The 27,088-nt window shown below is 30.1% G+C and overlaps 1 protein-coding gene across 1 annotated transcript; it reads left to right on the plus strand.

Moving 5' to 3' along the window:
• Positions 1 to 10,759: 10,759 nt before the first annotated feature.
• On the plus strand, positions 10,760 to 22,086 carry LOC107454369 (8-oxo-dGDP phosphatase NUDT18). The gene is made up of 5 exons (XM_043052594.2): positions 10,760 to 10,946; positions 11,524 to 11,644; positions 13,187 to 13,418; positions 20,951 to 21,056; positions 21,296 to 22,086. The coding sequence occupies exons 1-5, from the start codon at positions 10,866 to 10,868 to the stop codon at positions 21,539 to 21,541; spliced, it is 786 nt and encodes a 261-aa protein (XP_042908528.1). The 5' UTR covers positions 10,760 to 10,865; the 3' UTR covers positions 21,542 to 22,086.
• The last annotated feature ends 5,002 nt before the right edge of the window (positions 22,087 to 27,088 follow it).

Consider the following 27,088-nt stretch of genomic DNA (forward strand, 5'->3'; position numbering starts at 1 on the left):
AAGAGAATTATATATAATAGATTATTATTATTATTATTATTTTTTTTATTTTGCTCAATGGGAGTTAACATTTTGGGGTCAAATATTCGAATCAGTCAAAAAAAAAAGTTGATGTTTATTCAAAGTGTCTGATTTCGTAGCTTAAAATGTTGTTAACTAAAACCTAATTAGCGTGGTTAGATTGAGCCCTAGTATGTGAAGATCCAATCATTTGATCAAAAGTTATTCAGGTTGATATTTTTTTTAACACATTTATTGCACTTTTTTTTGGCGCAATGGGAATTGTATTGTTCTCATTCTTAAAAGTTCCAGCTTTTGTATCTCTAAAAAAAATCTTTTTAAATCGCTGATATAACCATAGTGCCCATATCATATGAACCCGAATATAATGTAATTATATACTTATTTAAACATAATTTGATATCTTTTTTATAAAAAAAAAGTGATTAAAACACAAAAGTGTAATTTGAAGTCGACTTTAAGGAACTTTTAATACTTTACACATTTTTAATTGTAAATGCAATTACATAATATAGCACAACAGTATTATTATAACTCAATTATCAATTAACATTAGTCACACAGGTGGTTCATCTTTTGATAAGTTAAAATTATTAACAAAAATGATACAGTATTTTAATTTTATACAATTTTTTTTAATACCAACTAGTAGAAAAAGTTATATTTGTATATTATTATATGTATCGCAATACAATAAGTGTAATTATTGAAATTAAGAAAAAAGCAATTATAATCTTTTTGTTAAATAGCATGAAGTGGGCAAAGTTCCTCTCTGTATATGCTTTAAAGTAATCCTTATATATTAATAGATTTTTTTTTAAATCTTATTTCATTCGAATAAATATTTAATTAAATTCTGGCTCAACAGGCTAATTGAATCAGTTATTAAATTCAATAATTATATAATTTTTTTTTTCGCGTTTTTTTTTCTAACGTTTTTTTTTGGGGGGGGGGGATTTTCTTCCAGTACTTTTTCCCCCGACCAAGTATTTGAATTTTAAAATATCTCGTTTCATGTTTTATTGCAAATTCAGATTTTCTCTGCGTTTTACTGCTTTTTCCAGAGAGGGATTCAACTAGGTTACATGTCATTTTTTAAAACCACATAAAACAGAAATTTAAGTACTGAATATCTAACCGTGCAATCAACAGTGTTGATCTACTGGCAGACGCAAATCCTAACAGGGCAACTACCTTATCTTGAGGAATGAGTACAAAGATTTCTTTTTTTTTTCTTCCAACATCCTGTTACATTTATTTCCGAAAAAGGGCGGGTCGGGGTAAATTCTTCCATTTCATTCGAATAAATATTTAATTAAATTCTGGCTATCAACAGGCTAATTGAATCAGTTATTAAATTCAATAATTCAATAATTTTTTTTTCGCGTTTTTTTTTCTAACGTTTTTTTTTGGGGGGGGGGGCTTTTCTTCCAGTATTTTTTTTTCCCCAACCAAGTATTTGAATTTTAAAATATCTCGTTTCATGTTCTATTGCAAATTCAGATTTTCTATGTGTTTTACGACTTTTTCCAGAGAGGGATTCAACTAGGTTACATGTCATTTTTAAAACCACATAAAACAGAAATTTAAGTACTGAATATCTAACCGTGCAATCCACAGTGTTGATCTACAGGCAGACGCAAATCCTGACAGGGCAACTACCTTATCTTGAGGAATGAGTACAGAGATTTCTTTTTTTTTTCATCCAACATCCTGTTACATTTATTTCCGAAACTCAAGACACCCCCAGCGGTGAAAGCATCTTCTTAATTTAGGAATTTCTGCGTAATTAACCTTGACTACAACTTCAAAACGGAATGCATCTCAATCTTTGAATTTTTATTCATTATTCAAAATGAGGTATGTTGTTTGCAGGAATGAGTAACATTTTTTTTTACCATTTAAATATCCTTTTAAAATTTAAATTGCGTTTCCCCCCCTGCTTTCTTCCTGAACTCTGAGATACTGAGAGCACAATTTGTTTTACCAATATCCGTCTTTTTTTTTCTTCCAATTCCAACTATTAGTTCAAACTCTCCCTATATATATTTATATATCTTCAAATTTTCGATCGTTAATAAAATACCTTTTATTTATCCACTAAAGTTCAAATACATTTTTTTTAACTTGTAGAGGATGAAACTTGATGTTAATACCCTTTTTTAAAAATTAATTCATAAATTTAAATTTAAATTATTAATTTCAGTTTAATATATGAGAAAGAAATTTCTCTCATATAACAGGGTGCGTAGCGTTTTTAAAAAATGCTTAAAGGTGCTTATTTTCGTTTTTTAAAAGCCCTTAAAGGTGTTTTTTCATTTGGTGTTTTTAAAAAGTGCTTAATTTTCCCTTTTCCAAATTGAGATTTTTCCTATACCATGTTGATGTTCACATTGTTCTATTCAACGTTTTCACAATAAATTCAACCCCAATCTATTTCGGCGCATCGTCAGACCGTAGCTTATGAAAACGACATTCGATTTACATGATTCAAAAATCTTGACAATTGTCAAAAAAGAATGCCCGAAAGAAAAAAAAATTTTTTTTGACATGACTGTTAAAACCAGATAAAACCGCCAATTGTCAAAAATTTCCCAACTCTGCCTAGTTATGATATTCTTTTAAAGTGCTTAAAAATATTATTAGAATCCTTGAAAAGTGCTTAAGAGGAGCTNTGATAAATTCACGGTTTCAAAAAAAGATCATATCCTGAATTTTTGGATATTGCTTTCATTAACCCTTTCGCAACGTACGAGTCAGTATGAAACATTATCAATCAGGGTAAAAAGACAAAACTAGTAACCAAATTAACTTTTAAACAGTTAATCTTTGGGTGAGGTTATAATACAGGGTGCGTAGCGTTTTTAAAAAGTGCTTATAGGTGTTTATTTTCGATTTTCGTTTTTTAAAAGCCCTTATAGGTGCTTTTTTCATTGGATGTTTTTAAAAAGCGCTTAATTTTCCCTTTTCCAAGTTGAGATTTTTCCTTTACCATGTTTATTTTTGCTACGAATTATGCAGAAAGACACTGTTCACATTGTTCTATTCAACGTTTTCACAATAAATTCAACCCAAATCTATTTCGGCGCATCGTCAGACCGTAGCTTATGAAAACGACATTCGATTTACATGATTCAAAAATCTTGACAATTGTCAAAAAACAATGCCCGAAAGAAATTTTTTTTTTTTTTTTGACATGACTGTTAAAACCAGATAAAACCGCCAATTGTCAAAAATTTCCTAACTCTGCCTAGTTATGATATTCTTTTAAAGTGCTTAAAAATATTATTAGAATCCTTGAAAAGTGCTTAAAAGGAGCTTATTTTTTGTTGAATACTTTGGCTACGCACCCTGTACAAGATATTTAGCAGGATATAAATTTAGGAATAAATACCGTCTGTGCCAAAGCAGTCATGTATATACATATTTATATTACTTGTAATTTTAATAAAAAGGTCAACTTAGGTCAACAAAGAAATTTTTTATTTTAGTTCCTCTTTATTAAATAATTACAATTTTTACTCCCATATGAAACTAAAATTAATGAATTAAATTTAATTAATGAATTAATATTTGAAAAAACTGTATTTACGTCAAGCATCATCCACTACAAGAACAAAAAAATTTAATTGAACTTGAGTCGATGGATAAAAAGTATTTTATTAACGATTGGAAATTTGAACAAGATATATAAATATATATAGGAAGAGTGTGAACTAATAGTTGGAATTGAACAAAAGAAAAAAGGCCCATGGTATCATACAACTATAAAAGTATAAATTTCGTGACGTTTTTGCTACCATATAATGTTCTTAATTGAATTTATCTGAGACAGCGAATATAAAATAATTAAATATATAATAATAATTAAATGCATAATAATAAATACATAATATTTTTTGAAGTTATACTTCTTATGCGACATCCAACAGGGTTGCGTTAAACGTTTAACGCTACATTTTTATTGGCCGGGAAATCACGTGGTAGGATCCAGTTTTCCCTCATTCATTTCCATATTGTTTTGGTTCTCACTAGCATAAAAGTCATAAAAGTATTGTTTTTCTATAAATATTTTTTTAGTTTGTTTTGATACACATATAATTTAATAGGGTAGTATTTTTTATTTTCAAATTTAGTTGATACTAATTGCAAAAAATGAATGAAAACAATTCCACGGACAATGCGACGGATTTAAGATTATGTCAAGGTACGTCTCTTGTGAATATCAATTGATTGTTAGGTTTTCTCTTCTGAAATTACATTATGACGCATTCACATACATTATTAATACAAATGCATTCTCCAGGGCGAGACGATGAGGCAACCACAAGCACTTCCACTGGTTCAAGAGGTCCACGAGGGAAAAATGCACAATATTACCGTGATTACAGAGCACGGAAGCGAGTGGAGCAGGAAAAAGAGTCGTTGAATAGAACTAGTGATCCTTCTACGACTGCTGATTCTTCTACAATTAACGTCGCAGGTTGCGAAGTTTAACTTCTTCCGCGCGGAGGGACTCCTAGCACTATTTTTTTTCTAAATCAGTGATTTAAATCGCAGATTTAATCATGACAACCCCTTGCTGTTCCTGGAATTAGTACAAACTACTGCTTTTCAATTATTGCCAACAACGTTTGTCGAAACTAGGTTACCTTATCTGATAAAGTATTAAAAAAATTATCCATTATTCTTTAAAACGAAATTTTATTCCCTTGAACGCGTCTTTTCTCAAAACTGAATAAATAGCGGCATTCTATAATTACTTCTAGAGAAAGACGTTTTTAGTAATCATTATTAACTTTTTTTATTGAACAGTAAATGTTTAGAAATCATCTTACGGATGTAACAGTGTAAAGTATTTCTTGCCCTTGAAAATCAATGTTCAAAACTCGATAAATAGCGGCATTCTATAATTGCTTCTAGAGAAAAAGACTTTTTTAGTAATCGTTATGGACTTATTTTATTAATCTGTAAATATTTAGAAATCATCTTACGGATGTAACAGTGTAAAGTAGTATATCTCTTGCCCTTGAAAATCAATGTTTCCTATCTGTGATCTTAATTTGATTTTCAATAATAGTAAGTTTGTTTTGCTGTCATTTGTAGAGAATTTTGTGAAGCATGACATCTTTATTTCTTTACTGGAGGGATCGTACTTTAGAAACAATAAACGTGTTTTTATCTAAAATAAATTAAGGGTAATTAGTTTTTTACTGTTTTGACCCGGTTTTTAAGTATTCTATAATTTTTTTGTAAACATAATTAGTTTATTTATTTTTTTTACTTTACTTGAGGCTGTTTTTATATCCTTTTAGATAAATATTTATAATTAAAGTGACACTGATGAAAAAATGACAAAAATTTCAAATATCTATATATTATATAAAACGCTAATACGTATGTATCAATAAAACCGATGATATTTCTTTTCTCGGGTTGGCAACAGTTTTCATTTTTAATTGATAGGATTCGGCGCGCAAGAGCACGTAGTGAGCATCATATGTCTAATCGGGTGAATTCTCACCGAATTATCAAAAAAATTATCTTCATCGAAGCCGATGCTTTACATCCGGCGTTCAGTACTATTTCATATTGTTTTACAACGCATGGTTTTAGCCCTCTGGTGGAAAAGACTTTAAAGCAAAACTTACAACAGTTACTTTTCTCAACAACTGAAATTTAGAATAGTGTGATTAGGAAAAATATGTGAACTGTTTGCAATTTCGAATTAATATCGAAATGCATAGGTTTAGAATTTTCTACAGTGAAAAGTTTTCGCAACTTCCGTGTTCAAAAAAGTATACAAAAGCTAGAAGTTAAGAACGTATCCAATGAGCGAGCATTGGATTGCGAAGCAATCAAAAATGAACTGCGAAAGCAGTTCTGGGGGTTGGCGAACGCCAGCGAGCAGAGGGCGAAGCCTCCTAGTTGTTTTAAAATGAACTTTTCTTTATTAATCGAACTCTCCCCCTTTTTTTTATATGAAATGGGCTCTATTTTAGTATTAATGGATAATTTTTCAAAAATTCAATTAAAAATCTTGTTGTTTAAATATTTTTTGTCTTAATTTGATAGTGTTAATTAATATAAAATAAAACTTTTAAAGAACTTTTCTTTTTTGCATTGTCTCGGACATAAAATGCACCTGAAACCATTATGATAGCCAGTTTAATACTTAAATTATTTCGTAATTTATTCTAAGCAGTTTTATAATTGAATTATTTCAAAAATAAACTTCTAAATAGTTATAATGGTGTTTGTATCTTTTTAATTTATTATAAAAAAGTAACTATATAGTGATTTTTTAGCCATAACCCTGGTAACATAATTTCGAAACTCAATTTGCGACACAATTTTCATAAATTCAAATCCATCGGTGACCCTAACACAGTCAGACAGAGACTATTATTGTAAGAATTAGGTTTAATCTAACATGTGTACAGTGCGAAAAATAAAAAAAGGGACCACCCAAAATAACTTTTGATCTAATGAATGATCGGTGCTCATGACTCAATCTTAACGGTTCCAAAGAGTGATCGCAAATATGTTAATTAATTAGTGCAGACGATATTTTAAGTTACGAAATCAGACACAAAAACGTTCTTTCTCTGAATACTGTTTTTTTTTCTTCTTCTCGATGGATTCGGGTTTCTGACCCCAAAATGTTGGGGGTAATCCTGAATCTGGGAAATATGGTCTCAATAGTTTAGTCAATATCTCGATAACTTTTTAAGTGAATTGAAATATTCATGCACACAATTATAAAATTTGTTATTCAGAGAAAGTACGCTTTGTGACTGATTTCGTAACTTGAAATATCGTCTGCACTACTTAATTAGCAATGAGGTCATCCCCTCGAACCATTGAGATTGAGTCCTAGAACGCGAAGATCCGATCATTAGATCAAAAATTATTCCGGGTGGTTCGTTTATTTTTTTGCTCACTGGTGCAACAACACAAAAATTTGTTAAAAAATTTTTTTTTAATTAAACTTTTTTTGTACCTTTTAAATGATTAGAATAATAAAACCATTGAAATTTTTAAAAAATTGAAAAATCCCTTTACAGTTAATAATTATTATATACATTAACAAGCAACTGGAGTTTTAGGAAATTAAGAATTTTTTTTATTAATGTTTTTCTTAATTTTAATTTCTTTTTTTTTTTAATTTCAGTTAATTAAAGAACATTGTTTGGAATTTTTAAAAGTCATTACTATTCTTTTGCTAATATATCTGCAGGTTAGGAAAAAAAGTTTAGGAGTTGAAAATTATTTTCCTGTTTCTCCTCTTAGTAATATTTTAGGCTTTTTCAATAAATCTATGATAAAAAAAATCTGCAGATGCTCTGATAAATCTGCAGCTCTTTCTGGAGGATTTCTGCTACCTGAGCTTAACTACAGATTTAAGCATGTGTTTTCATATTCTTTAAAAGAATAATAATAAATAAATAAATAAACATTTGAAGGCTAGCTTGTTTTTGAAAAACATATTGCAAATTATCATTTCCTTTTTTTAAAATTCCTAACATACTTTTCCACTTTTCTTTCTTCCTAATTTTCCTTTTCTTTCTCTTTTTACATTTAAAAAATGAACTGAACGTAGAAAATAACTTTCACAAAAAACCATACCTTATCGCAAATAAGCATTAAAAATAAATAATTCTTACTTTATTTGCCTTAATAAAATATATTATCCCTCGTTTTCTAAAACTTTATTACGACCATTTAAAAAAAATATTTTTGATATTAGTAAAATAGGAAAAAATGCAATGGTACAAGGTAATTACAAGGAATGTGGAAATACTTCTACAAAAAAGAAGAGCATAACAGAGCACAATAAAGCGTTATGTAGTAGCTATTTATTTATGGTTATTACCGACATACTGTATAACCTTTAAAGAGAGAATTATGGATGTTTTTACGTCGTCACGGACGATTTGCGCGTCTGAGGCAATTTTAGAAGTTTCATCATCAATCTCCGAATATTACCATTTTTCTTAGTTCATAGACGCCATATTTTCGTTTTATATATAATATTTAATAAAAATTGGTCATATTGCAGCATTAAAATAATGGGTTCGTAGAATTATTAGTTCTATTTACTTTTTAAAATAAAATTTGCGTCAGTCCTGTCACGGTTCTGAGAAGAAACTAAAACCCAGCACATTTAAACCTTTGGAGATTAATTCATACAGGTTTTTCCATGATGAATATAAATTCTTTACATATTAGGTTAAATTTTAAGTGAAGAAAAAGAAGAGCGTTATCCAAATTCGGCGAAATAAAAAGACAGAAATTTTGATAACCTCCTTCTTATTTTACACGACAATCAAATTGTGATTTTTATTTTTAATTCCGTCTGCCTGAGCCGCAATGGCTCAGGAAATAGAGCTTTCGCCTTCCAACGAGGTGAACCGGGTTCGAATTCCAACGATGGCTCATTGATACGAATTCCGCATCCGGCTTACACCGACCACAGTGCTGACTTGAAATATCCTCAGTGTTAGACGGATTAGAGTCCTCTTACCGTTAGGCTAACGGTGGGGGGTTCTCGTGGTCTTCCTCTCCATGCAACGCAAATGCGAGTTAGTTCCATCAAAAGGTTCTTCACGAAATTAAAATTTCTCGCAATATTTGATCCAGGAGTTCCCGTTGTCTTCTGGATTGGGTTTCAAAATTACATTGCTACGGAGTTGAACATTAGTAGTCGTAAACCCGAAAAATTGGGTCTTATGTTCAACGACGGTAATAAAATAAAATAATAAAATTCCGTCTACCTTAATAGTAAATTCGCCAGAGGTTCTTTAACATTTTTTTCCTCGATTAAATATCAATTTGTAACTCGTAACGCATTTATGATTGTAAGTTTTTCTTACAAGGAATCTAAAATTATGTATTAAGGGTGATGAATACGGAGCACCCTGATATTCTGTTTCACTACATTTTTAATATAATTTCGGCAACTTGAATATTTTAACATTTCGGGAAAGAAAAAGTTTTCTTAATTTTTATCTAAAGGAGTTCTGGTCTGATAAAAGCAGTTGGAAATCTTATGGCATTAACAACGTTTCTTGAGTTAACAAAGTCACATAATTTATCAAATATCTTTCCTGTATTCAATTCTATTTCATGTTTCGTGAAATTTTTATTCAATTCCTGTCTTCAATTTGTTTAATTGGGAGCAATGCTTTTCCGAGTTTCGTCTCAATGTGTATACATATTATTTGCTTTCAACCATTCTGATATAGTCAAACTTGTCTAAACACTACTTTTCAAAAATTGGAACTAGCTTTTTGAACAACCAAATATTTGTTCGAATATATTCAAAGTTACGGGAATATTTTCATGAATATGTTGAAAACTACTTGTAGACTGTCGCCGACCGGCCTATGTAGGGGTTAGGGAGCTGCCCTTGCCTCAGAAAGGTTCTGGGTTCGAATCCCGAGTAAGGCATGGATGTTCTTTCCTTCTCTACACTATCTATCCTTACTGTGGGAGCAACGTTGGCTCACCTAATTTGGTGCCCTTGAAAGAGAGAAAAACAAAATTGCCCTGTAAGTGCCTGAATTGACGAAAAATGTTAACACAGGTGGGCATTGGAAAAAGCAAAAAAACCTGTAGAATGTTTTAAAATGAATTCTGATTGTCAACTCTACATTTTCAGAAATACTAACTGTAGTTTCATGCCTTCAGTGGTTGATTTGTTAAATTTGATATTTGAGTATAAGGAAAGAAAAGTACTACATTTAATTGCAAGCGTTAAAAACTGTTCGTAAAATGTTTAAAAATGTATTGATTCTATTTAGCATTTCCAAAAATACTAGTTTTAATTTCGACGTTTTGAAAACATTAGTTCAGTGGTAACCTTACGGCATCATGAGCTCAAATTATCTTTTGATCTCTTAAATTATGATTCTCACATTGGTTTAAATCTGTATTCCTATTATTTTGTGATTCTTAAATCATCATTTCTACCTATAATCCTGCCTAAATAAATGAGCCGACAATTTTAAATGAGCTGTATCAGACGCTTAAGGTTTCCCAAAACGTTTACTTGCTTCATTGCGTGCTCAAACATTTGAAAGGATATATTCGCACATTTTGCCCCCGAAATTCGAGTTCGTCACGTGAAAATAACATTTAAGGTCGTATTTATCTAGGGTTAAGATTTTTTTTTTAAAGCATTTGTAGACTTTAAAATTTTTGTGTAACTGAACTGCAGAAATGAAAATAATTAGAATAAATAGAATAAAAGGTATAATGTTTGTAGTTGAATAAAATTTTATTGTGTAAAATAGGTACAGTGTGCAAAATGAAAAACGGACCACCCTGAACTTTTGATCTAATACATAATCGGATCTTCACGTTCTAGGACTCGATCTTAATGGTTTGAAGGGATGACCTCAAGCAAATATGTAATTAATTAGTTCAGACGATATTTTAAGTTACGAAATCAGACACAGTAACGTATTTTCGTTGAATAAACATAAAAAAAATTTCGACGGATTCGGATTTCTCTGATCCTCGAAATATAGGGGGTAGCCGCAATCTAGGAAATATGGTCCCAATAGTTTGGTCAGGACAGCGGTCCAAAGTTTGGATTTTTATTTTTTTAAGCTTTTTATTTTTTAGTGTTTGTTTTTTATTTATTTAGCTTAGTATATATACCTTCAGTTTTAATTTTGTATTTTCATAATGTTTTTGTTAATTTTATTTATTTTTTTTAATTTTCAGTTTCAAGAGGTCTGGAAACCTTGTCACTTTCTGATTACAAACCTGTTGTGAAAAAATCAGTTTCCTATATTGTAGCTGCTGTTCTAATCAATGAAAAGAATGAAGTGCTGATGATGCAAGAAGCTAAAAGTGCCTGCGCTGGTACTTGGTATTTACCTGCTGGTAGGGTTGAACCTGGTGAAGATATTCTAGTGAGTAATTTTATTATAGATTGATATTTGCAACTGGTAACATCAGGGTTTTAATTATTTTCCACTCGCACATGAGATGCTCCTTGAAGAAAACAATTTTTGATATCTTACATGACTCTATGAGGATGCTATATACCTCGGGAGAAATCCTTCATGGCAAGTTCTCTGTCATGAACATAATTAAAGTATAGAAAAAGGTCAGTTCAGGTAAATATAATGTTTTAAAAATTGTTTTTGAAATATCAAAATGCGAACAAATTATGACAAAATTACTTCCCCAATGCTTAATTCTAAGTTGTTCTAATAGTAGGGGCAGTAATTTTACCATAATTTGTTCGCATTTTGATATTTTAAAAACAATTTTTAAGCATTTGAAACTTTATGGTTTACCTGAGCTCACTTATCTTTTAGCTCTTTGACGCAGATGGGCTACTGGTAGCATTTCCATGAAGCATTTCTTATGTTCTTAATATCAAAAGCTTTCTTTTTATTTCAGTTTATGTAGAGATTTTGATTGTTTAGTATGCTGATTTTATTGAGTTATAAGTGTTAAGTATTTTTACTATTATTTTTCCAGGATGCAGTCAAAAGAGAAGTTTTAGAAGAAACTGGTCTAGAATTTGAACCTTCTACATTACTTCTAGTTGAATGTGCTCAAGGTCACTGGTACAGATTTGTCTTTACTGGCAAAATTACAGGTTCATACAATTTTTTGTACAATTTTCCTTTATTGTATTAATTTTTCTGTTTCTTTTTAGAATGATGCTCTAAAAAAAAGGCAATGCAAGTAACATGCTATTTTACTATAAAAAATGGGAATTTAAGAAATGGAATAATAAAAAACTTGTGTTTGTTTCTGGCATTTAGTGTTTTTTATGATTTTAAATACCAATTTTTCATTTCGATTTGTTTAATCGCATGACATTAGAAAGAAATTTATAAAGCTATTTTTTTTCCTGATATTTTATCTCTAAATTTACTAGCCACCTTTTAGAGACCAGCTTGGTTACCCTTCAAAATTATCTTGTACAACATATGAACTTTAATAGTTACCAATTTAATATTTACCAAGCGAATGTACAGCGCTACTGTATTTATATATTCTAGTTCTTTGAACCCTCCTTCAATCCTAACACCTAACACTTATACTATATATTAACCAAACGTTTTCACTGTCTAACTGTAACCTGCTGCTTTGCCTGTGTACAAGCAGGATATTAACTTCAATTTTAACTGTTTTCAAAACCTGTCTGTTGTTTCAAGAGAGAAGTTCTTTTTGTATTGAATTTTAGAAATGATTTAAAATCTGTTCAGCTGTCATTAAATTACACAATCTGTCATGTCACTGCGAAATGTCAGCATAGTAGGCAGCAGAAGTATTGAAATTATTTCCATCTCCGTCGTGACATAAGACAGAAAACTCATCCTGATCTTCAATTTGCTGAACTACTTCCTCACGCACCTCTCAACCCATAACTTAAGTACTTCTTACCGTATATATGTGATATTGCTCGAAAAAGGCAAGTTCTGTCACCAATGATTGGTATAACAGTAAGCTGCACTGTTTATGCTTAAAATTTTTGCAGCCATTTTGGAAAAGATCAGAAATAAATCTAAATAGTTACTGCATTAAGTTTAGTCTTAGTTAAATTTTTATTTCTATAAAGATGCAAAATTATTCTAAATAAATACTTAACGTGTAGCTAACTATTCAACACTACTTAAATTTTTACTTAAGACAACCTAGCAAAATGAATCTTAATGCATACTTAACCTGTTGTTGTTGTTGTTACTTTACGTCGCACTAGAGCTGCACAATGGGCAATTTACTTAACCTATAACCAATTTTTTTACACTACTTAAATTATTGCTTAAGACAACCTAACAAAAGGAATAATGACTATGTTGCGAATAGGTAGAGATTGTCCAAGTTTATGGTGCTACATAAGAGAAAAATATATAAAGATTATTATGTTTTCAATTTCTGAAAGTGCTTTTTTTTATGTAATTTAAGAAAAGTTATAAATAAAAATTCTAACAAATTTAATTAGAAAATTCTAGAATAATTTTTTTTTTTAAAAATATTTTTACTTTAGCAAAAATTCTTTTTAATGAAAACTAAGGTACAATTAAGTTTTGATACAAGCGTCTCTGTAAAAAAAAAAAAATTGTTGTTGTTATTTTTGTGCTTCAATAAATTATATCTTTTAATATTTTAAATTTAAATCTCTTTCATTTAGGGGGTGTAATTAAAACAGTAGCCAGAGCTGATGCAGAATCATTGCAAGCAAGTTGGATTGATGACCTAAATCAGCTCAGTCTACGGGCTTGTGATATACTACCTCTTATTGAACGAGCTAAACAATTTTACGCAGAGAAACCTGAAACATGGCACCGTCCATTACTAACTGCTGTTTATCCTCACAAGCACCTTCTCTTTCGTTTAATTATTGTGATAAGAAAAAAATCCAAGTAAGTTAACTTCTGAAAGATTTTATTCTATTTCATAACCGGTTTTGCAAAGCCAACCCAATTCTGAGTTTATGATTATCATAACCTTGTAATTTTAAACACAAAAGAGAAGGGCACTTCTTTATCAAGCATTGGGGCAAACTAGCCTTTGTGGAGGACTTTTTGATGAAACTAACCCACATTTGCCTTACATAACAACAGCAACTTCAAAATCATTCTACAATCAGCCCAACAGCAAGGGGATTCTAACCCATGATCCATCTACAACTAATTATATTTTATGTCAGCACTGTGGTCAGTGCGAGATGGGAGCAGAATTCATATCAACCAGCCACCTCTTTGATTCGAACCCGGACCATCTCATTCAAAGGCCAGTGCCTTATTCATTTAGCCACCGTAGCTCACTCCCAAAATAATTTATTTTATAACCGTCATTGAACAGCCTAACTGATTTTGGGTTTACAACTACTAGTGTTCAACTCCCTAGCCTTGTCATTTGGAAACAAATTGCGAAGACAAGGGAACTCTTGGGTCAAGTATTGGGAGAAATTCTTTAAATATTCATGCATTATAATCATCTTCTTTTGAACTACGTAACATTTTATATTTTATTTTATAACCGTCGTTGAAGAGCTGACCCAATTTTGGGCTACGAATGTTCAACTCTGTAGCCTTGCAATTTTGAACCAAATTCAGAAGATCAAGTATTGAGAGAAATTGGACTTTGTGGAAGACTTTTTGGTGAAACTAACCCGTTTTTGCCATATATGGAAATGAAAACCATGAAAAATCTCCCACGGCTGGCCTAACGCATGATCCGTCTACCACTGGGGATATTTTAAGTCAGCACTGTCTTCGGTGCGAGCTGGGTGCGGAATTCGTATCGATCAGCCATCGCTGAAATTCAAATCTGGGTCACTTCATTGGAAGGTGAACACTCTGTTCCCTGATTCACCACCTCTCTACTTCTAGAAGATTGAAATTTTTCAATTGTTTTTAACATAATAATTATATAAATATATATTTGGAGTGTGTAATTAATTATTCTGGTGCCGGTGATAACTCTTACTTTCTTACTGAATTCATGAATTTATTGAGAGGGTTAAGCATAATTGTAAGAATATTAAGAATTGGTGGAAACAGTGGCCCCCATCCCCCCCCAAGCTCTTGGGCGCATTCATCCCCCCCAAAAAAATTGTTAACTTCCCCCTTCCATGTTAGCTTGTTCGAAATAGTGCTACTTTGCTCGCATTCTACACATAATATGACAAATGCAGACCTTGATCCTGATTGTGAATGCTGAAAATACGTTTAAAGCAAAAATAAATAAATTAAAAAAGACGGCCCAAAAAATAATTGAAAATGGGCTGACTTAAACTATTACAATAAATGATAAATTACTGATGGCACCTGTAGATTAATGAGCTCAGAAGTTTTAAACTATTAATTAAAAAAAATATGCTTATTGAAGTTACCAAACAATACAGCAAATGGCAAGCAGCAATCATCACAAGAGTTTGAATTTTAGCACAATTAACCCTTTCAGGCAAATTTAATGGACATGATTTCGAGATTTTTTTTAGCCCTGTCGATCGCCGTTTTTTAACAAAAAAATTATGCAAATGGTTCTTTATACCGTTAAGAATGTAAAGATTTTTTTTTAAAACAAATTTTCATTACCCATTTTTAAAAAAAAATAATTTTTTAAAAATTAAAAAATTTCAAGATTTATTGATTCACTGCAAACATTTTTAATAAACAAAAAAGTTCATACTTATTGGGTTTTTTTCAAACTGTAAAAAATTTTTAGGCATATGTAAGTCTCATTCATAAGCAATGTACAAAAGTAACCAAAGCAAATGATGCATTTGTTGAAAATATTTGTTAATTAATAAATAAACATTCGCATTATATTTTACAGAATTATTTCATTATATAGATAAGCATAATTTTTTTTTTACATTTTTCCCTTAATTTGGTAAAAAGTAGCACAGAACACACAAAAATATTTGTCTTTGATCGCTGAATAAAGATAGTGACTGTAAGGGTTAAAACGTACACGATACATCTAAAAAAGTCTCAACAAATCATATTATTGCTGCTTTAGTCAAGAGAACTGGCTGGTAATAATAATTTCTTTAAAACTTTCGAGCTCATGGCAAAAGTATCAATAATACGATCTGTCGACACTTTCTGCAATATATCCTTTTCTGCAGCAATTATCAGTAAGCTGTTAAGACGCTTCGTGCCAGTGGTAGACCGCAATCTATTTTTGATGATTTTAAGCCTGCTGAACGCTCTTTCAGCGGAACAACTTGTGACTGGTAGAATGGTCAAGATCTTATAAATGCATGTTATTGTAGGAAATGCGGAAATTTCGAAAGCTACTTTCAGTGGGGGAAAAAATCCACACTTCCTCCAATCCTTATAAGGAACCGCCATATCTGATTCGTCAATTTCAGACTGTGAGCTTTCTTTCTCTGTGTCCAGTGATGCTGCATTTTGATATTTCTTATGAATTTCACTGTCATCTTCTCCCAATTCAAGATAAAGATCTCTAAAGTTCTCCAATTCATTAACGGCTTCGTCAGCATCGAGACCGTACTTATTGCATAGAAAGCCTATGTCATCTTTTGTAGCTTTGAATGTCGAAGATCTTAAACTTTTTTCGCTAAAAAGACTCATTTGACGGTATAAAGTCAAATTTTTTTCCGGAAAAAGATCTTCAAGTTGAATGCTCAAACCATCCAAAGCCACAATATATAAACTCGTTTTTAGTAATTCTTCTCCATGAAGTCTTTCATCCCGGCAATTTTCACCAGGCATGTGGGGAACTCTCCTTTGTCTCCGATTGATCTCGGTATCAATGCCATGAGTTTCGGAAAATGTGCATGACAACTCCCATATTTTTTTCCACGATGTGTCCACATTTTCTCTTAATTTCCTGATGCCAATCTTGCAAATTTCAAGCAACTGGGCTGCTTGGGCCAGGTCGACTGCAACTCCCTGCATTAATATTGTCACAGGAGATGTAATGGTAAAAATTTTATCCAGTATATAGAGAGACACAACAAAGTTGATATCTTGTACTCTGTGCAGCAAACCAGTCGCTTTAGTGATGGTTTCATGTTCCATGTGCGGATCTCCAATTATTCTTTTCAATGTAGAAATTACAGTAGTAAAAGTCTTTAGTATAGTAGTTACAGCGTCTTTAGTACTGCTAAATCTCGTTGTCTGGACTCGCTTTAACGACCGACATTGTCCATTTCCTTGCTCTTCTACGAAAACTGCATTCCGTTTAAAGCCAGACATAAAGACGTATAAGTCTTGTAGCATATCAATGGCTCTTTTCATTTCAATCGACGATTTACCGACTGCGTTTATCGCTAGATTAAAACGGTGACTACTGCACCAAATATATTCAGCCTTTGGTGCAACTTCCTGGATCAGTGTTTTCAAACCTTTGAAATCGCCACGCATATTGAGAGCACCATCGTAGCTCTGCCCAACGAGGGTTTCTAGCGGAATTTTGGATTCTTTAAGAGTCTGAAGAACTATTTCCTTCATAGCTGCTCCTGTGGATGATTTGAGTGTTAATACTTTCAGTAGACGCTCAACTACTTTTGGTGGTTCATTTTGATTCGATGAATTCTCTAGGTAGCGAACAATAATAGCCATTACCTCTTTCTTGCTGACGTCTTGAGTGCAATCAATAATGAGTGACCATACCTTGTGTAGTTTAAGACTCGGAACAATTTCATTGATGATGCATAACTCCATTGCCTGGATAAGTCTGTTTTGATCGCGCCAACTCAGGAGGTTTGACGCAATGTGTTTCTTTTTTTCGCGATCAGCGTCTAGTTTATCCAAATAACTTTGTGCATAAGGATTATGCTTCGCTATAACCCTGAACAAGTTCAAAAATTTACCTGATTTTGAATCGTGTCCTTGAAATGCCATCATTTCTGTTGCAAGATATTTCGCGCAATCAATCATGCAACTCACAACATGGCGATTTTGCTCTACTATAACGTTTTGAATTGTTGCATTCCTTCTATCTATGCGCTCCCCTCGTAACCAGCGGATAACTGCCTTTTCAGCATCAACATGTTCAATGTTTTTTCATGCCTCGTGATATCTCGCAGCCCATGGTCCATATCACAAAATCCACTTTCAGTCCATACGTTGGATGCTTTGGGGCCACCAAACATTATGCAATATATGCAGTAGGCCTTATGAGTGGCGGGGCTATAGGATAGCCACTTTCTGCATTTTTCGGTTCCATCTGGTAGTTTTGCTCTATACCAGATAGTTGAAAATTGTCGGCCACTTACTCCGGAGTCTAAATGTAACTCTGTTGGTTGACATGCACCAATTTTCAACAAATGCGTTATTGAATATGAGTTCAAACGCTTTCCAGCAAAGCATATTGGGTCATTTTCTGCCCAGATATTTCCAGCCCCAATCGTACTTTCGTCTTCACTGTTTGAACAAGGCGTTCTAGGAGCAAATATTCTTTTTGAAGATGACGATTCTCTCCGTTTGGGTTCTTCTGCTGCATTGAGTGATATGCTTTCTTTGGTACATGAATCGGCTGATTGTACCAACTCGGGAGATTTCGCCGGGATTACTTCTACTTGTGATGCTGTATCAATTGGTGTGTCTCTTTTGGCACATGAATAATCTGATTCTACTAACTTGGGCAAATTTACTGGCAGTAAATCTATTTCGATAGTATCCTTAGTACTTGGTGCGCTTTCTTTGGTGCATGGATCGGCTGATACTACAAACTCTGCAGATTTCAAAGGTACTGCTTCTGTTTGGGCAACATCTACAGTTGAATCAGCTTTTCGTGAAGATGAGCCGTTTTCTTTAAATATGGTATCAACTTTCTGCCATTGCCCATTTGCATGTTTAATTTCCAATACTTTTCGCTTTATTTCAACACCACTATTAAATTTAAATTTGTGAGCTTGTTTGCAATGAGTGTTCCATTTGTCGCCCCTGATAATTTTATGGCACAGTAATTCTAAACATTTGTATTTGTATACATTTTTCTGAATCCTTGGCATGATCTTGCTTAAAACTGTAACCCTCAATTGACTATCCTAGAGATACGAGTAGATCTGTCTCCTTATTTCAAATGGAATGTGCATCAGACCCTGAATGAAAACATATTTTAATTTAATTCCCTTGAATTGAATAATTTAATTATTTTTATTAAATGAAGTTAATAATAATATAACTTATATATATTATTATTTTTAACTCATAAACTAAATTTTCATTTAATCTACAACCTAGCTACACAGGAAATTTCTGTCTGCAGAAAGGAGAAAGGTGTTGATGTGTATATGTGCAAATACTTTTCAAAACCCATGAAAACGTTTAATCACTAATTAGTGATTAATTATAGATGAGCATAATTTATGAGCATAATTTAATGAAAACCGAATAACTGCACACCATTAACTAATGCAAGAAAAAAAACTAAAATAAATAAATTGTAAGCATTACATTCAGTAAGAAATAAAAAAACTGAAAGGAACACTTTAACACTGCACTGAATTATTTATTTTTTTATTTTTATGTAATGCAAATATTATTATTTTTTAAATCTGGATTATAAATACAACATTCTGGATATTAGTTTATAGTCATTTAATTTTTTATTTCATATGAAGATAATTTTTTTCTCTGGATATAAGATTTTGGAATACTTTGGAGTTGCTTTAACATTATAGCATGTATTATATAATAAAATTACAAGATCCAGGATTCAATTCAGGATTTTTATAACCATCAGAAGTTTTGTGATCTAGTTATATGAAAATATTTTACACCAAAAATAGAAACAAAAATTTTAAATTGAAAAAAATGATTTAAATTAAAAAAGCACTTGCATTAAATCGTGATTTAAATCAACGAACCATGCTCAAGAGAGCAATTTTGTTTTAGCAAAATATAGAAGCAGAGTGTAGGAAAAGGTGTAAATATGGACTAATCATACAAAAGAACTACAATTTATAGGAGATATTCTTTAAAAAATGGCTGGCTTCGTTTGTGGAATTATGTTCATTTCTTATTGTTACGATTTTTTTCATTGGGGGGGGGGCCCATTTTAACTCTTTATCTACCGACGGTACTTAAAAGTACAAGATACATTAATTTAGTATTATGGCTGGAATTCTGCTGGTATTTGAAAGTACCATTCCTTGTACTTTTCTGTGAGGTGGACTAATGATCCTATCGTACAAATTCTTTGTACAAAAATGGGCAAAATGTTTTTACTCTAAAAATATGTTATTTGATGTATTTCCAACTAAGAAAAACAAAAAAATATACATGAAAAGTCATCTGCAACATAATGCGATAGATAAAGGGTTAAAATGGCCTGAAAATAAAAGCATGATATTTTTGTAGGAAGCAAAGCAAAAATTTTTCAGATTAAAAATTTATTATTTTAACGATGATAATATATATATATATATATATATATATAAAAGTTCAAAATGAAGAAAAAAACAAAGAAAAATTATAGACATATGAAAAAAGGGGGTGGGAAATAATAAGTAAAAAAATANATCATTTCTTTTTCTTTTCTATTTCCAACTACGAGAAACTAACTGTAAGTGATTTTAATAACATTTTTACCTCATATGGTAATTATATTAAATTAACGAAAATGTTAGATTTTTTCATTGTTTTCAATATATTTTAAATGAATACTGAAAATTTTTTAATGTTTGTAGTAATAAAAATAATAAAAACATTATTAATAATTTTGAAGCCCTTGACTACAAAGAGTAAATAGTTTTGAATTAAAGAGGGGAAAAAGCACAAATAAATGTGTGACATATATTGGTAATAATTAATTGTAAGAATATAAATTTATATTTTTTGCACTTACCGAAATCAATCAATTTCTTCAATCTTGATACTCAGTAGAGTGACAGTTGATACCATTTGTCAAATGGCCAGTTGCTTCTTTTATTTATGTACTATAAATTCTTCTTTATATTCTTTTATTTATAAAGAATATATATAAAGAATAAAAATATATATATTTTATATATATATTTTCTTGAAATATATTCTTTTATTTATGTACTATAAAAAAAAATTCTCTCGTCTAAATTCCCCCCCCAAACTATTCGTTTTATTTAGTGTAAAAATTCCCCCCCCCAAGCTTTAGGTGGGCGCATCGTGCGCCCACCTCCCCCCCTGGTGGGGGCCCCTGGGTGGAAATTTACCTTCTCATCTGCAAAGAAAATAGCAGAAGTTTGGGCTTCTGCATTTAAATTAAACTTTAAGTGTGACTTTCATAAAATTATGAATTAAATTCCATGGTTCTCTGTATTTTCTATAATTAATAAATCCTTTCTCTCTACATAACTTGATTTTGTATTTTTTGAAGATTCAAATTAAAATGAAATGTTTCTTTAATCTTTCTAACTAAAATTTGGTTTACTTAAAAAGCAGAGAAAATAAGGGAAAAAAAAGCTGATTGGTTTTATTATTTCTAATTTCAGTAATAGGATTCATGTTTTGATATCAGAGAAAGGAAATGTTCATTTCCCTACTTGTGAAATTAACCCTGCCAAAAGCATCCACTCAACACTAAGAAAATATATTCAGGTGAGACAATTAATAATATTAGCAAACATTTCTTTATTTTAAGACAGGGCATGAAATTTTAGTTCTGAAGGTACTAGTCATTTTTGCTCACCATTATTTGCATGAAAAATATGAGCAAAATTTAAAATGTTAACTGATGTAGTATAAAGAAATGTTAGGCATTTAAAAAATTCATTTTATTTACATGCTTATGCAATGTATATGAACAATAAATTCTAATCACAACTTAACATTTTTAGGTACTATTTGGATCAAATCCTCCTCCTCACAAACCCCATGGAATAATGTCTGTTGAACATTCCGCTCAGCCAACTGGTGAACATGACGGCATTTGTCTGAGCATCTTAATATCTTGTAAATCTGCCCTTGAAGATGTAGCTGTTTCACCCAATTACGCATGGATGGAAATACGCAAAGACTTGGGTGATCGTCTATTGGGAAGGCTTAGTAAAAATAAATGTGTCCTTCTTAATGTGATTCGATAGAAGTTGAAGTTGCAGGTGAATTAATTTAACATTATTGTAGATGTCTCATGGAAAAACTCATTGTTTTCATTACTACATTTAACATTAATGCCAACATTCGATGATAATAATAATATTGAATGGTTGATTTTCTATTTGTAAATGCATGTCTACAAAAGCTTATTGTTTTAATTGCAATCATCATTTTTTATTTTTTGCTATTGAATATTATGTGTATTTTATCAAAAATTCATATGTGATACATTTACATTCTGGTGATTCGAAATCCAACCTAAATTTTGTTCATTTATGGATATTAATTAAATATTTTTAGGTTATATTTAATTAAATATTTAGCTCTAATCTATTTCTGGCAGCTCTGAAGAGATAAATGTTTTAAGACTCTGAATAACATTTTTGGCTTAAAGCAATTCTAAGATATATTTTACTAATTTAGCTCACATTTGAAAGAAGAAGAAAAAAAGCATTTACGAATGTAAAATTTTAATCTGATTTATATTATTTGATATACATTTTTAGCTAATTGTTTTGAAATCTGGAGTTAACATATATACATTTTTTTCAGTAATAAAATGGTTGCTATTTTATTTGAAAAATTTGCCTGTGGATCAAAACATAACCAATAAATATTAATTATAGGCCTATATATACAATAGCATTAAAGTTAGCTTATTTCAAAGCTAAGTGATATTTGCAGTTCACCTACTAAATAATCTTCTAATATTGTTTAATCCTGTGACATTTTTTAATTATGTAAAACTATACATATTCCTTTTTGAATAATTGACTGAATGATGACTTTTTAAATAATGACATAAATTAACTGAATTTGAATTATAAGTTTTAATTATGAGCATATTAACACTTTTAATTTAAAACAATACCTTTTGCCTTTTATTCTGGTAAATCCCTGAATAAAACTGTTATGTACCCATATAACATTTATGTGAGACTACCTATGTTTTATTCAGTGAATCTTAGTATAGAAATGATTACATTCTTGTTTTAGTTATATTGGAACATGTATTTTGTATGTAAACTCAATTCAATAGAAGCATTATTTTATTATATATTTACCTAAATATATATATATAATTAAATATTTAGGATCATAGTATAATTTTTTTTTTCTTAGCTAAAAATTTGTAAATTGGTTCCCAAAATACATTTATAGAATTTCTGATAAATCAATAGATGGTTGTAGATAAATGAAAGTTCTATAACCATTAACGGCTCTCCTGCACTAATTGGAAAAGAATTCTAAAAAAAAGTTTTAGATTCTTTAATTTTAAATTCTTTCAAAAATATTCTACAACTTTTTACTTTAAAAAATAGTTTGTTTCAGGGTGCAATCTTAATTCTTGAAAAAGTTTCCTTTTCTTAACATCATCTTATTTAACCAAAACATAATTTTGCTCCTAATTTTAAGACCTTTTATTTTAAAGATTGAAAAATCTATATTTTGGCTAAACAAATAAGTAAAGTAAAGCATGAATGTAATTCAATATATTTTATTTATGACTAGGGCCCTATAAATTATGCGGAAATTTTTTAAAAATTATGCGGCTAGGATGCGGCGATTTTTAAAAATTATGCGGCAAGNGGATGTTGAGGTTAATTTTTCAGTGAAAAAGTTTTGTATTCTTAAGAAAGAGCATTTGATATTTTAATTTCTGTATAACTAATTAATTAAGCATAAGTTGTAGTTTTAATTATTTAAAGAAATCAATGTTTTCAAGAATTATTTTTATTGTAAACTGTTATTTAACATTTTTAAAGTATTTGGAAACATTCACGCTGTGGATTTTAGCTCTTTCTAGCATGAATAAAAACTATTTATATTTGCGCTTTTTTATGCTGAAACTTTTATTAATAGGAAATAATTTGAATATAGAAAGTGAAAATATTTTTTCTTTTTAAAATTTATTACAAGTAAAATTTTTTAAAACATATATTTTATATTTTTTGTAATAGAGCTTAATATTGCTGCATTTTTCTGTGAACATGTACTTTTTATTGTATGATATTCTATTTTATTACAGAGCTGAAATTTTGTATTAGATGCAAATTATTTTACAGTTATTCACTGATAATTATTGATATATTTTCAAATGAATTATTTTTTTTCTTTATGCTACTTTATTTTTTTTCTTACCATGAAGTGAAGCTTATTTGAATAATTTTCAAATAAGATTTAGTTAAATAAACTAATTTAACAAGTATTATAATACTTGTTAAATTAGTTTATTTAACTAAATCTTATTTGAAAATTCTGTTTGTATATTTAATTCTATTATATATATATATATGAAGATTACTTATAAGCATTTTAAAAATAACTTAGGACTTCTGTGATTTATTATTTAGTGGGAAAAATTCTTATTTACAATGCAAATTATTTTATACAATGAATGTATTATTTTTTTCTCTAAGAAACTTAAATTTATATTTTTCATCATTATTAAGTGTTTCAACTTTTCATTGTTTAGGAACACTACATTTTTGATGGTTTAAAAACTTTTCCCATCACACAACACATTAAATGATAAAGTAGATCTTTCCGCTTCAGTTCCTTGAGTGTATTCATTTTATATAAATATTAATTTTATCTTGAAATTTATCTTTAAAACTAAAATTATTTTGAAACTGTCTCAAATATATTAATAAAAATAATCAAAATTTTATTTATTTTTAATTAGAGTTTATTTATAAGCTATTTTATTTTGAGTAAATTATATTTTTCGAGAATTTGTTCATAAATATATAATGTTCATCCCAAAAATGGCTGGTGATTTCAAAGGTCAATTATACAAAAAGGGAAAGATAATTTATTTTATTTTTTTATTGAGAAATCTTATTTATCCATGAAGCATCTATAGTTAAAGATAGATTTCCCATTGTCGTAGTTTTTCTGAATTTTAAAACCTAGTTTGCTTCCTAGTAGATTATATTTCTTATTTAGTGTTAAGATGGTATAGATTATAATTCAGAATTTAATATTAGTTAATCCATAAGCCGTACATTATTCACTAAAAGACATAGCCTAATATTTTGCTCAATTTCTTATTAATTTTGTATGTGTTGTATTTATAGATTAAACAATGAAACATATATTTTTATTAGAATTCCCAATGATATTTTAAAAGGGAGAATAGAATATACCATTAATGAAAGAGTTTATATTCATAGTTTTAAACTTAAAGAAAAAAAATTAGAATAATTTCTGATAGAAAAATTCTTAGATTTACATTGATTATATTTATCTGTTTTAGAAAATACTTACTTCTTGTGGTAGAGAATTTTCATTAAGCTATTATTTGTGAAAATAGTACTGACCTATTTTACTAGACTACTAATTTATCTACCAACTACGGGCAGCTTTGTCTTATTTTGGATCTACATGTTTGAATATATGTTTATTTCTTTATTTCTATCCAACATGTGTAATTTGGGCCTTGCTAGTTTAGTTTTTAAGTATGAAATGTCTGTCATTCTTTGTGAGTAACACCTCTCTGTTACTTTTTGTTATAAATTTTCACCCTTAAAAAACCTGTATTCTGGCTGAATAATTAAACACCAAGACCACAAGCTTTATGACATAACAGTTTAAAAGAGTATTAGGATTTATAGATTTTCCTAATTGCAGGGTATCTGCTACATTTTAGATTTTCAAATTCATGACTTTTCATGACTAATTCCAAGAATTTTACATGACTTAACGAAGTTACTATTTTCTCCAACAAAAACACAACAGTAAATTTAAAAAAGTATTATAATAACATTAATTGAAGATAGGTATAACCCAAACTGATATACTATGCATCTTCACATTTATAGATTTTAAATTTAAAAAACAGAGTAAAGAAAGAGTTGAAACAATAAAATAGCTGAAAAAAATACAAAAGCAAATAAATTTTTTTCTTTTTTTCTGCAGAATTTTATTCTAAAGATACTTTTCATGTTCATCAGAAAGGAAAGAAATACTCCTGATTTTCTGTTTTCTCTTCGGAATTTAAAAAAATTTGCCAATGACTGGTTTGCTTCAGCTGGAATTTAAAATTAATAAAAAATAAATAATAAAAGTTCTTAAATCATAGTTTAAAAGATAATTCGCTCCAGAAATTATATATTTTTTTCATTCATTTTTTGAAAGAACACCAGGGCTGGAAAAAACTCCGAAATTTTACCCGTCCCCGAGGACGGCTTGTCCAACAATGTACCCGTCCTCCTTTGAAACTAACCCGTAGCTTCTAAATAAATAAAAATATAATTTTATCTTATTTATTACAAACATTTATATAAATTGCACAATGAATTAGTAGTTACTAGGATTACATTATACAGTAATAAAAGAAATACTAGGTTACTAATAGCAAAACCTAGTATTTCTTTTATGAAACAATTTATTTCTTTTAAGAAATAATTTAAATGACAAAGGTCAAGTTATCTGGAATGTCAATTTATCCGAGGGTACTGCGTTTTTTAAATGAATCAAATATGACGTTTGCCAGTTCCACAATCAAGCTAATGATTTACAGACTTCTGCACAGAAATCTGAAAGGGGTTTTCCATTTAGGTAGATGTTCATAATTGCGTTTAACTCTTGTTTAAGACCAGTACGTAATATGTTTTTTTGGTAAGTTCATTGCTGAAAAGCCTCTTTCAACCGCTGCAGTGCTCCCAGACAGAGAAAACATTAATTATCCCCATGCACAGTATGTTGCTGTATTTCTAGATTAGAGGGTCATTTTAGAAGTGAGGCGCTAGACTCTTGTAGGATAACAAAAATTGAAAGTGTATCACGAACATTAACGGGAAAATGGCCGTCTGCACGGACGTTGAATTCGAGAAATTTGTTGTCCGCGGGGAATTTTTGACCGCCGAAGACGAGCAGACGGGTGGTTTTTCGAGCCCTGAAGAACACCATAATTTTTAAAGAACATGACAAAAACATTTTATATTCTAATAAAATATAACTATGAGAGATGATTATGAATTCGGATATTGGAACAAGAAATTGGGGGGGGGGGGTTCCATTTTAAAAATTAGATTTTTCGGCAATGTAAATCCATGACTTTCCATGATTTTTTTTTTAAAAAAAATAGTTAAAATCATGACAATTTTGTTCAATACTGAAATTTATGACTTTCCAGGTGCGTGGATACCCTGTAATTGGGAAGCTTGTGGACAAAAAGTAAAGGCAGTGAAGGGCTCAAAATTAAGTGATCAGAGACCTCTAAAATCTAACTCGGACCACCATTAAATAATAATAGTCCCTTGCAGAAGTGATCACTCCCCATGTCACAAGGGATGGTATACCAATTGAGTTTTTTGAATTGATGATTAGATTTGTGTGCCTGTAACAAAATATTTGATTTGTTTTCTAGCATAATTTTGAATATTATATATTCTTTGCGACTTTTTTTTTTTATCCACTATCACTTTTTTTAGTAATTAATATTCTACTACTTTTGACATTAACCCTGTTATTTGAAACTTGATAAAATTATGCTTTAATTTAAATTAATTTTGCTTTAATTTGAATTT

The sequence above is a fragment of the Parasteatoda tepidariorum genome, chromosome 9 (genome assembly GCF_043381705.1).
Source record: "Parasteatoda tepidariorum isolate YZ-2023 chromosome 9, CAS_Ptep_4.0, whole genome shotgun sequence".
Lineage (NCBI taxonomy): Eukaryota > Metazoa > Arthropoda > Arachnida > Araneae > Theridiidae > Parasteatoda > Parasteatoda tepidariorum.

What these genes read in the sequence shown, in the direction of transcription:
- LOC107454369 (XM_043052594.2), top strand. Translation starts at nt 10,866, where the DNA reads ATGATGCAAGAAGCTAAAAGTGCCTGCGCTGGTACTTGGTATTTACCT. An exon ending in AACCTGGTGAAGATATTCTA is followed by an intron (nt 10,947 to 11,523) that starts GTGAGTAATTTT and finishes TTATTTTTCCAG; the next exon opens with GATGCAGTCAAAAGAGAAGT. An exon ending in GTGATAAGAAAAAAATCCAA is followed by an intron (nt 13,419 to 20,950) that starts GTAAGTTAACTT and finishes TTCTAATTTCAG; the next exon opens with TAATAGGATTCATGTTTTGA.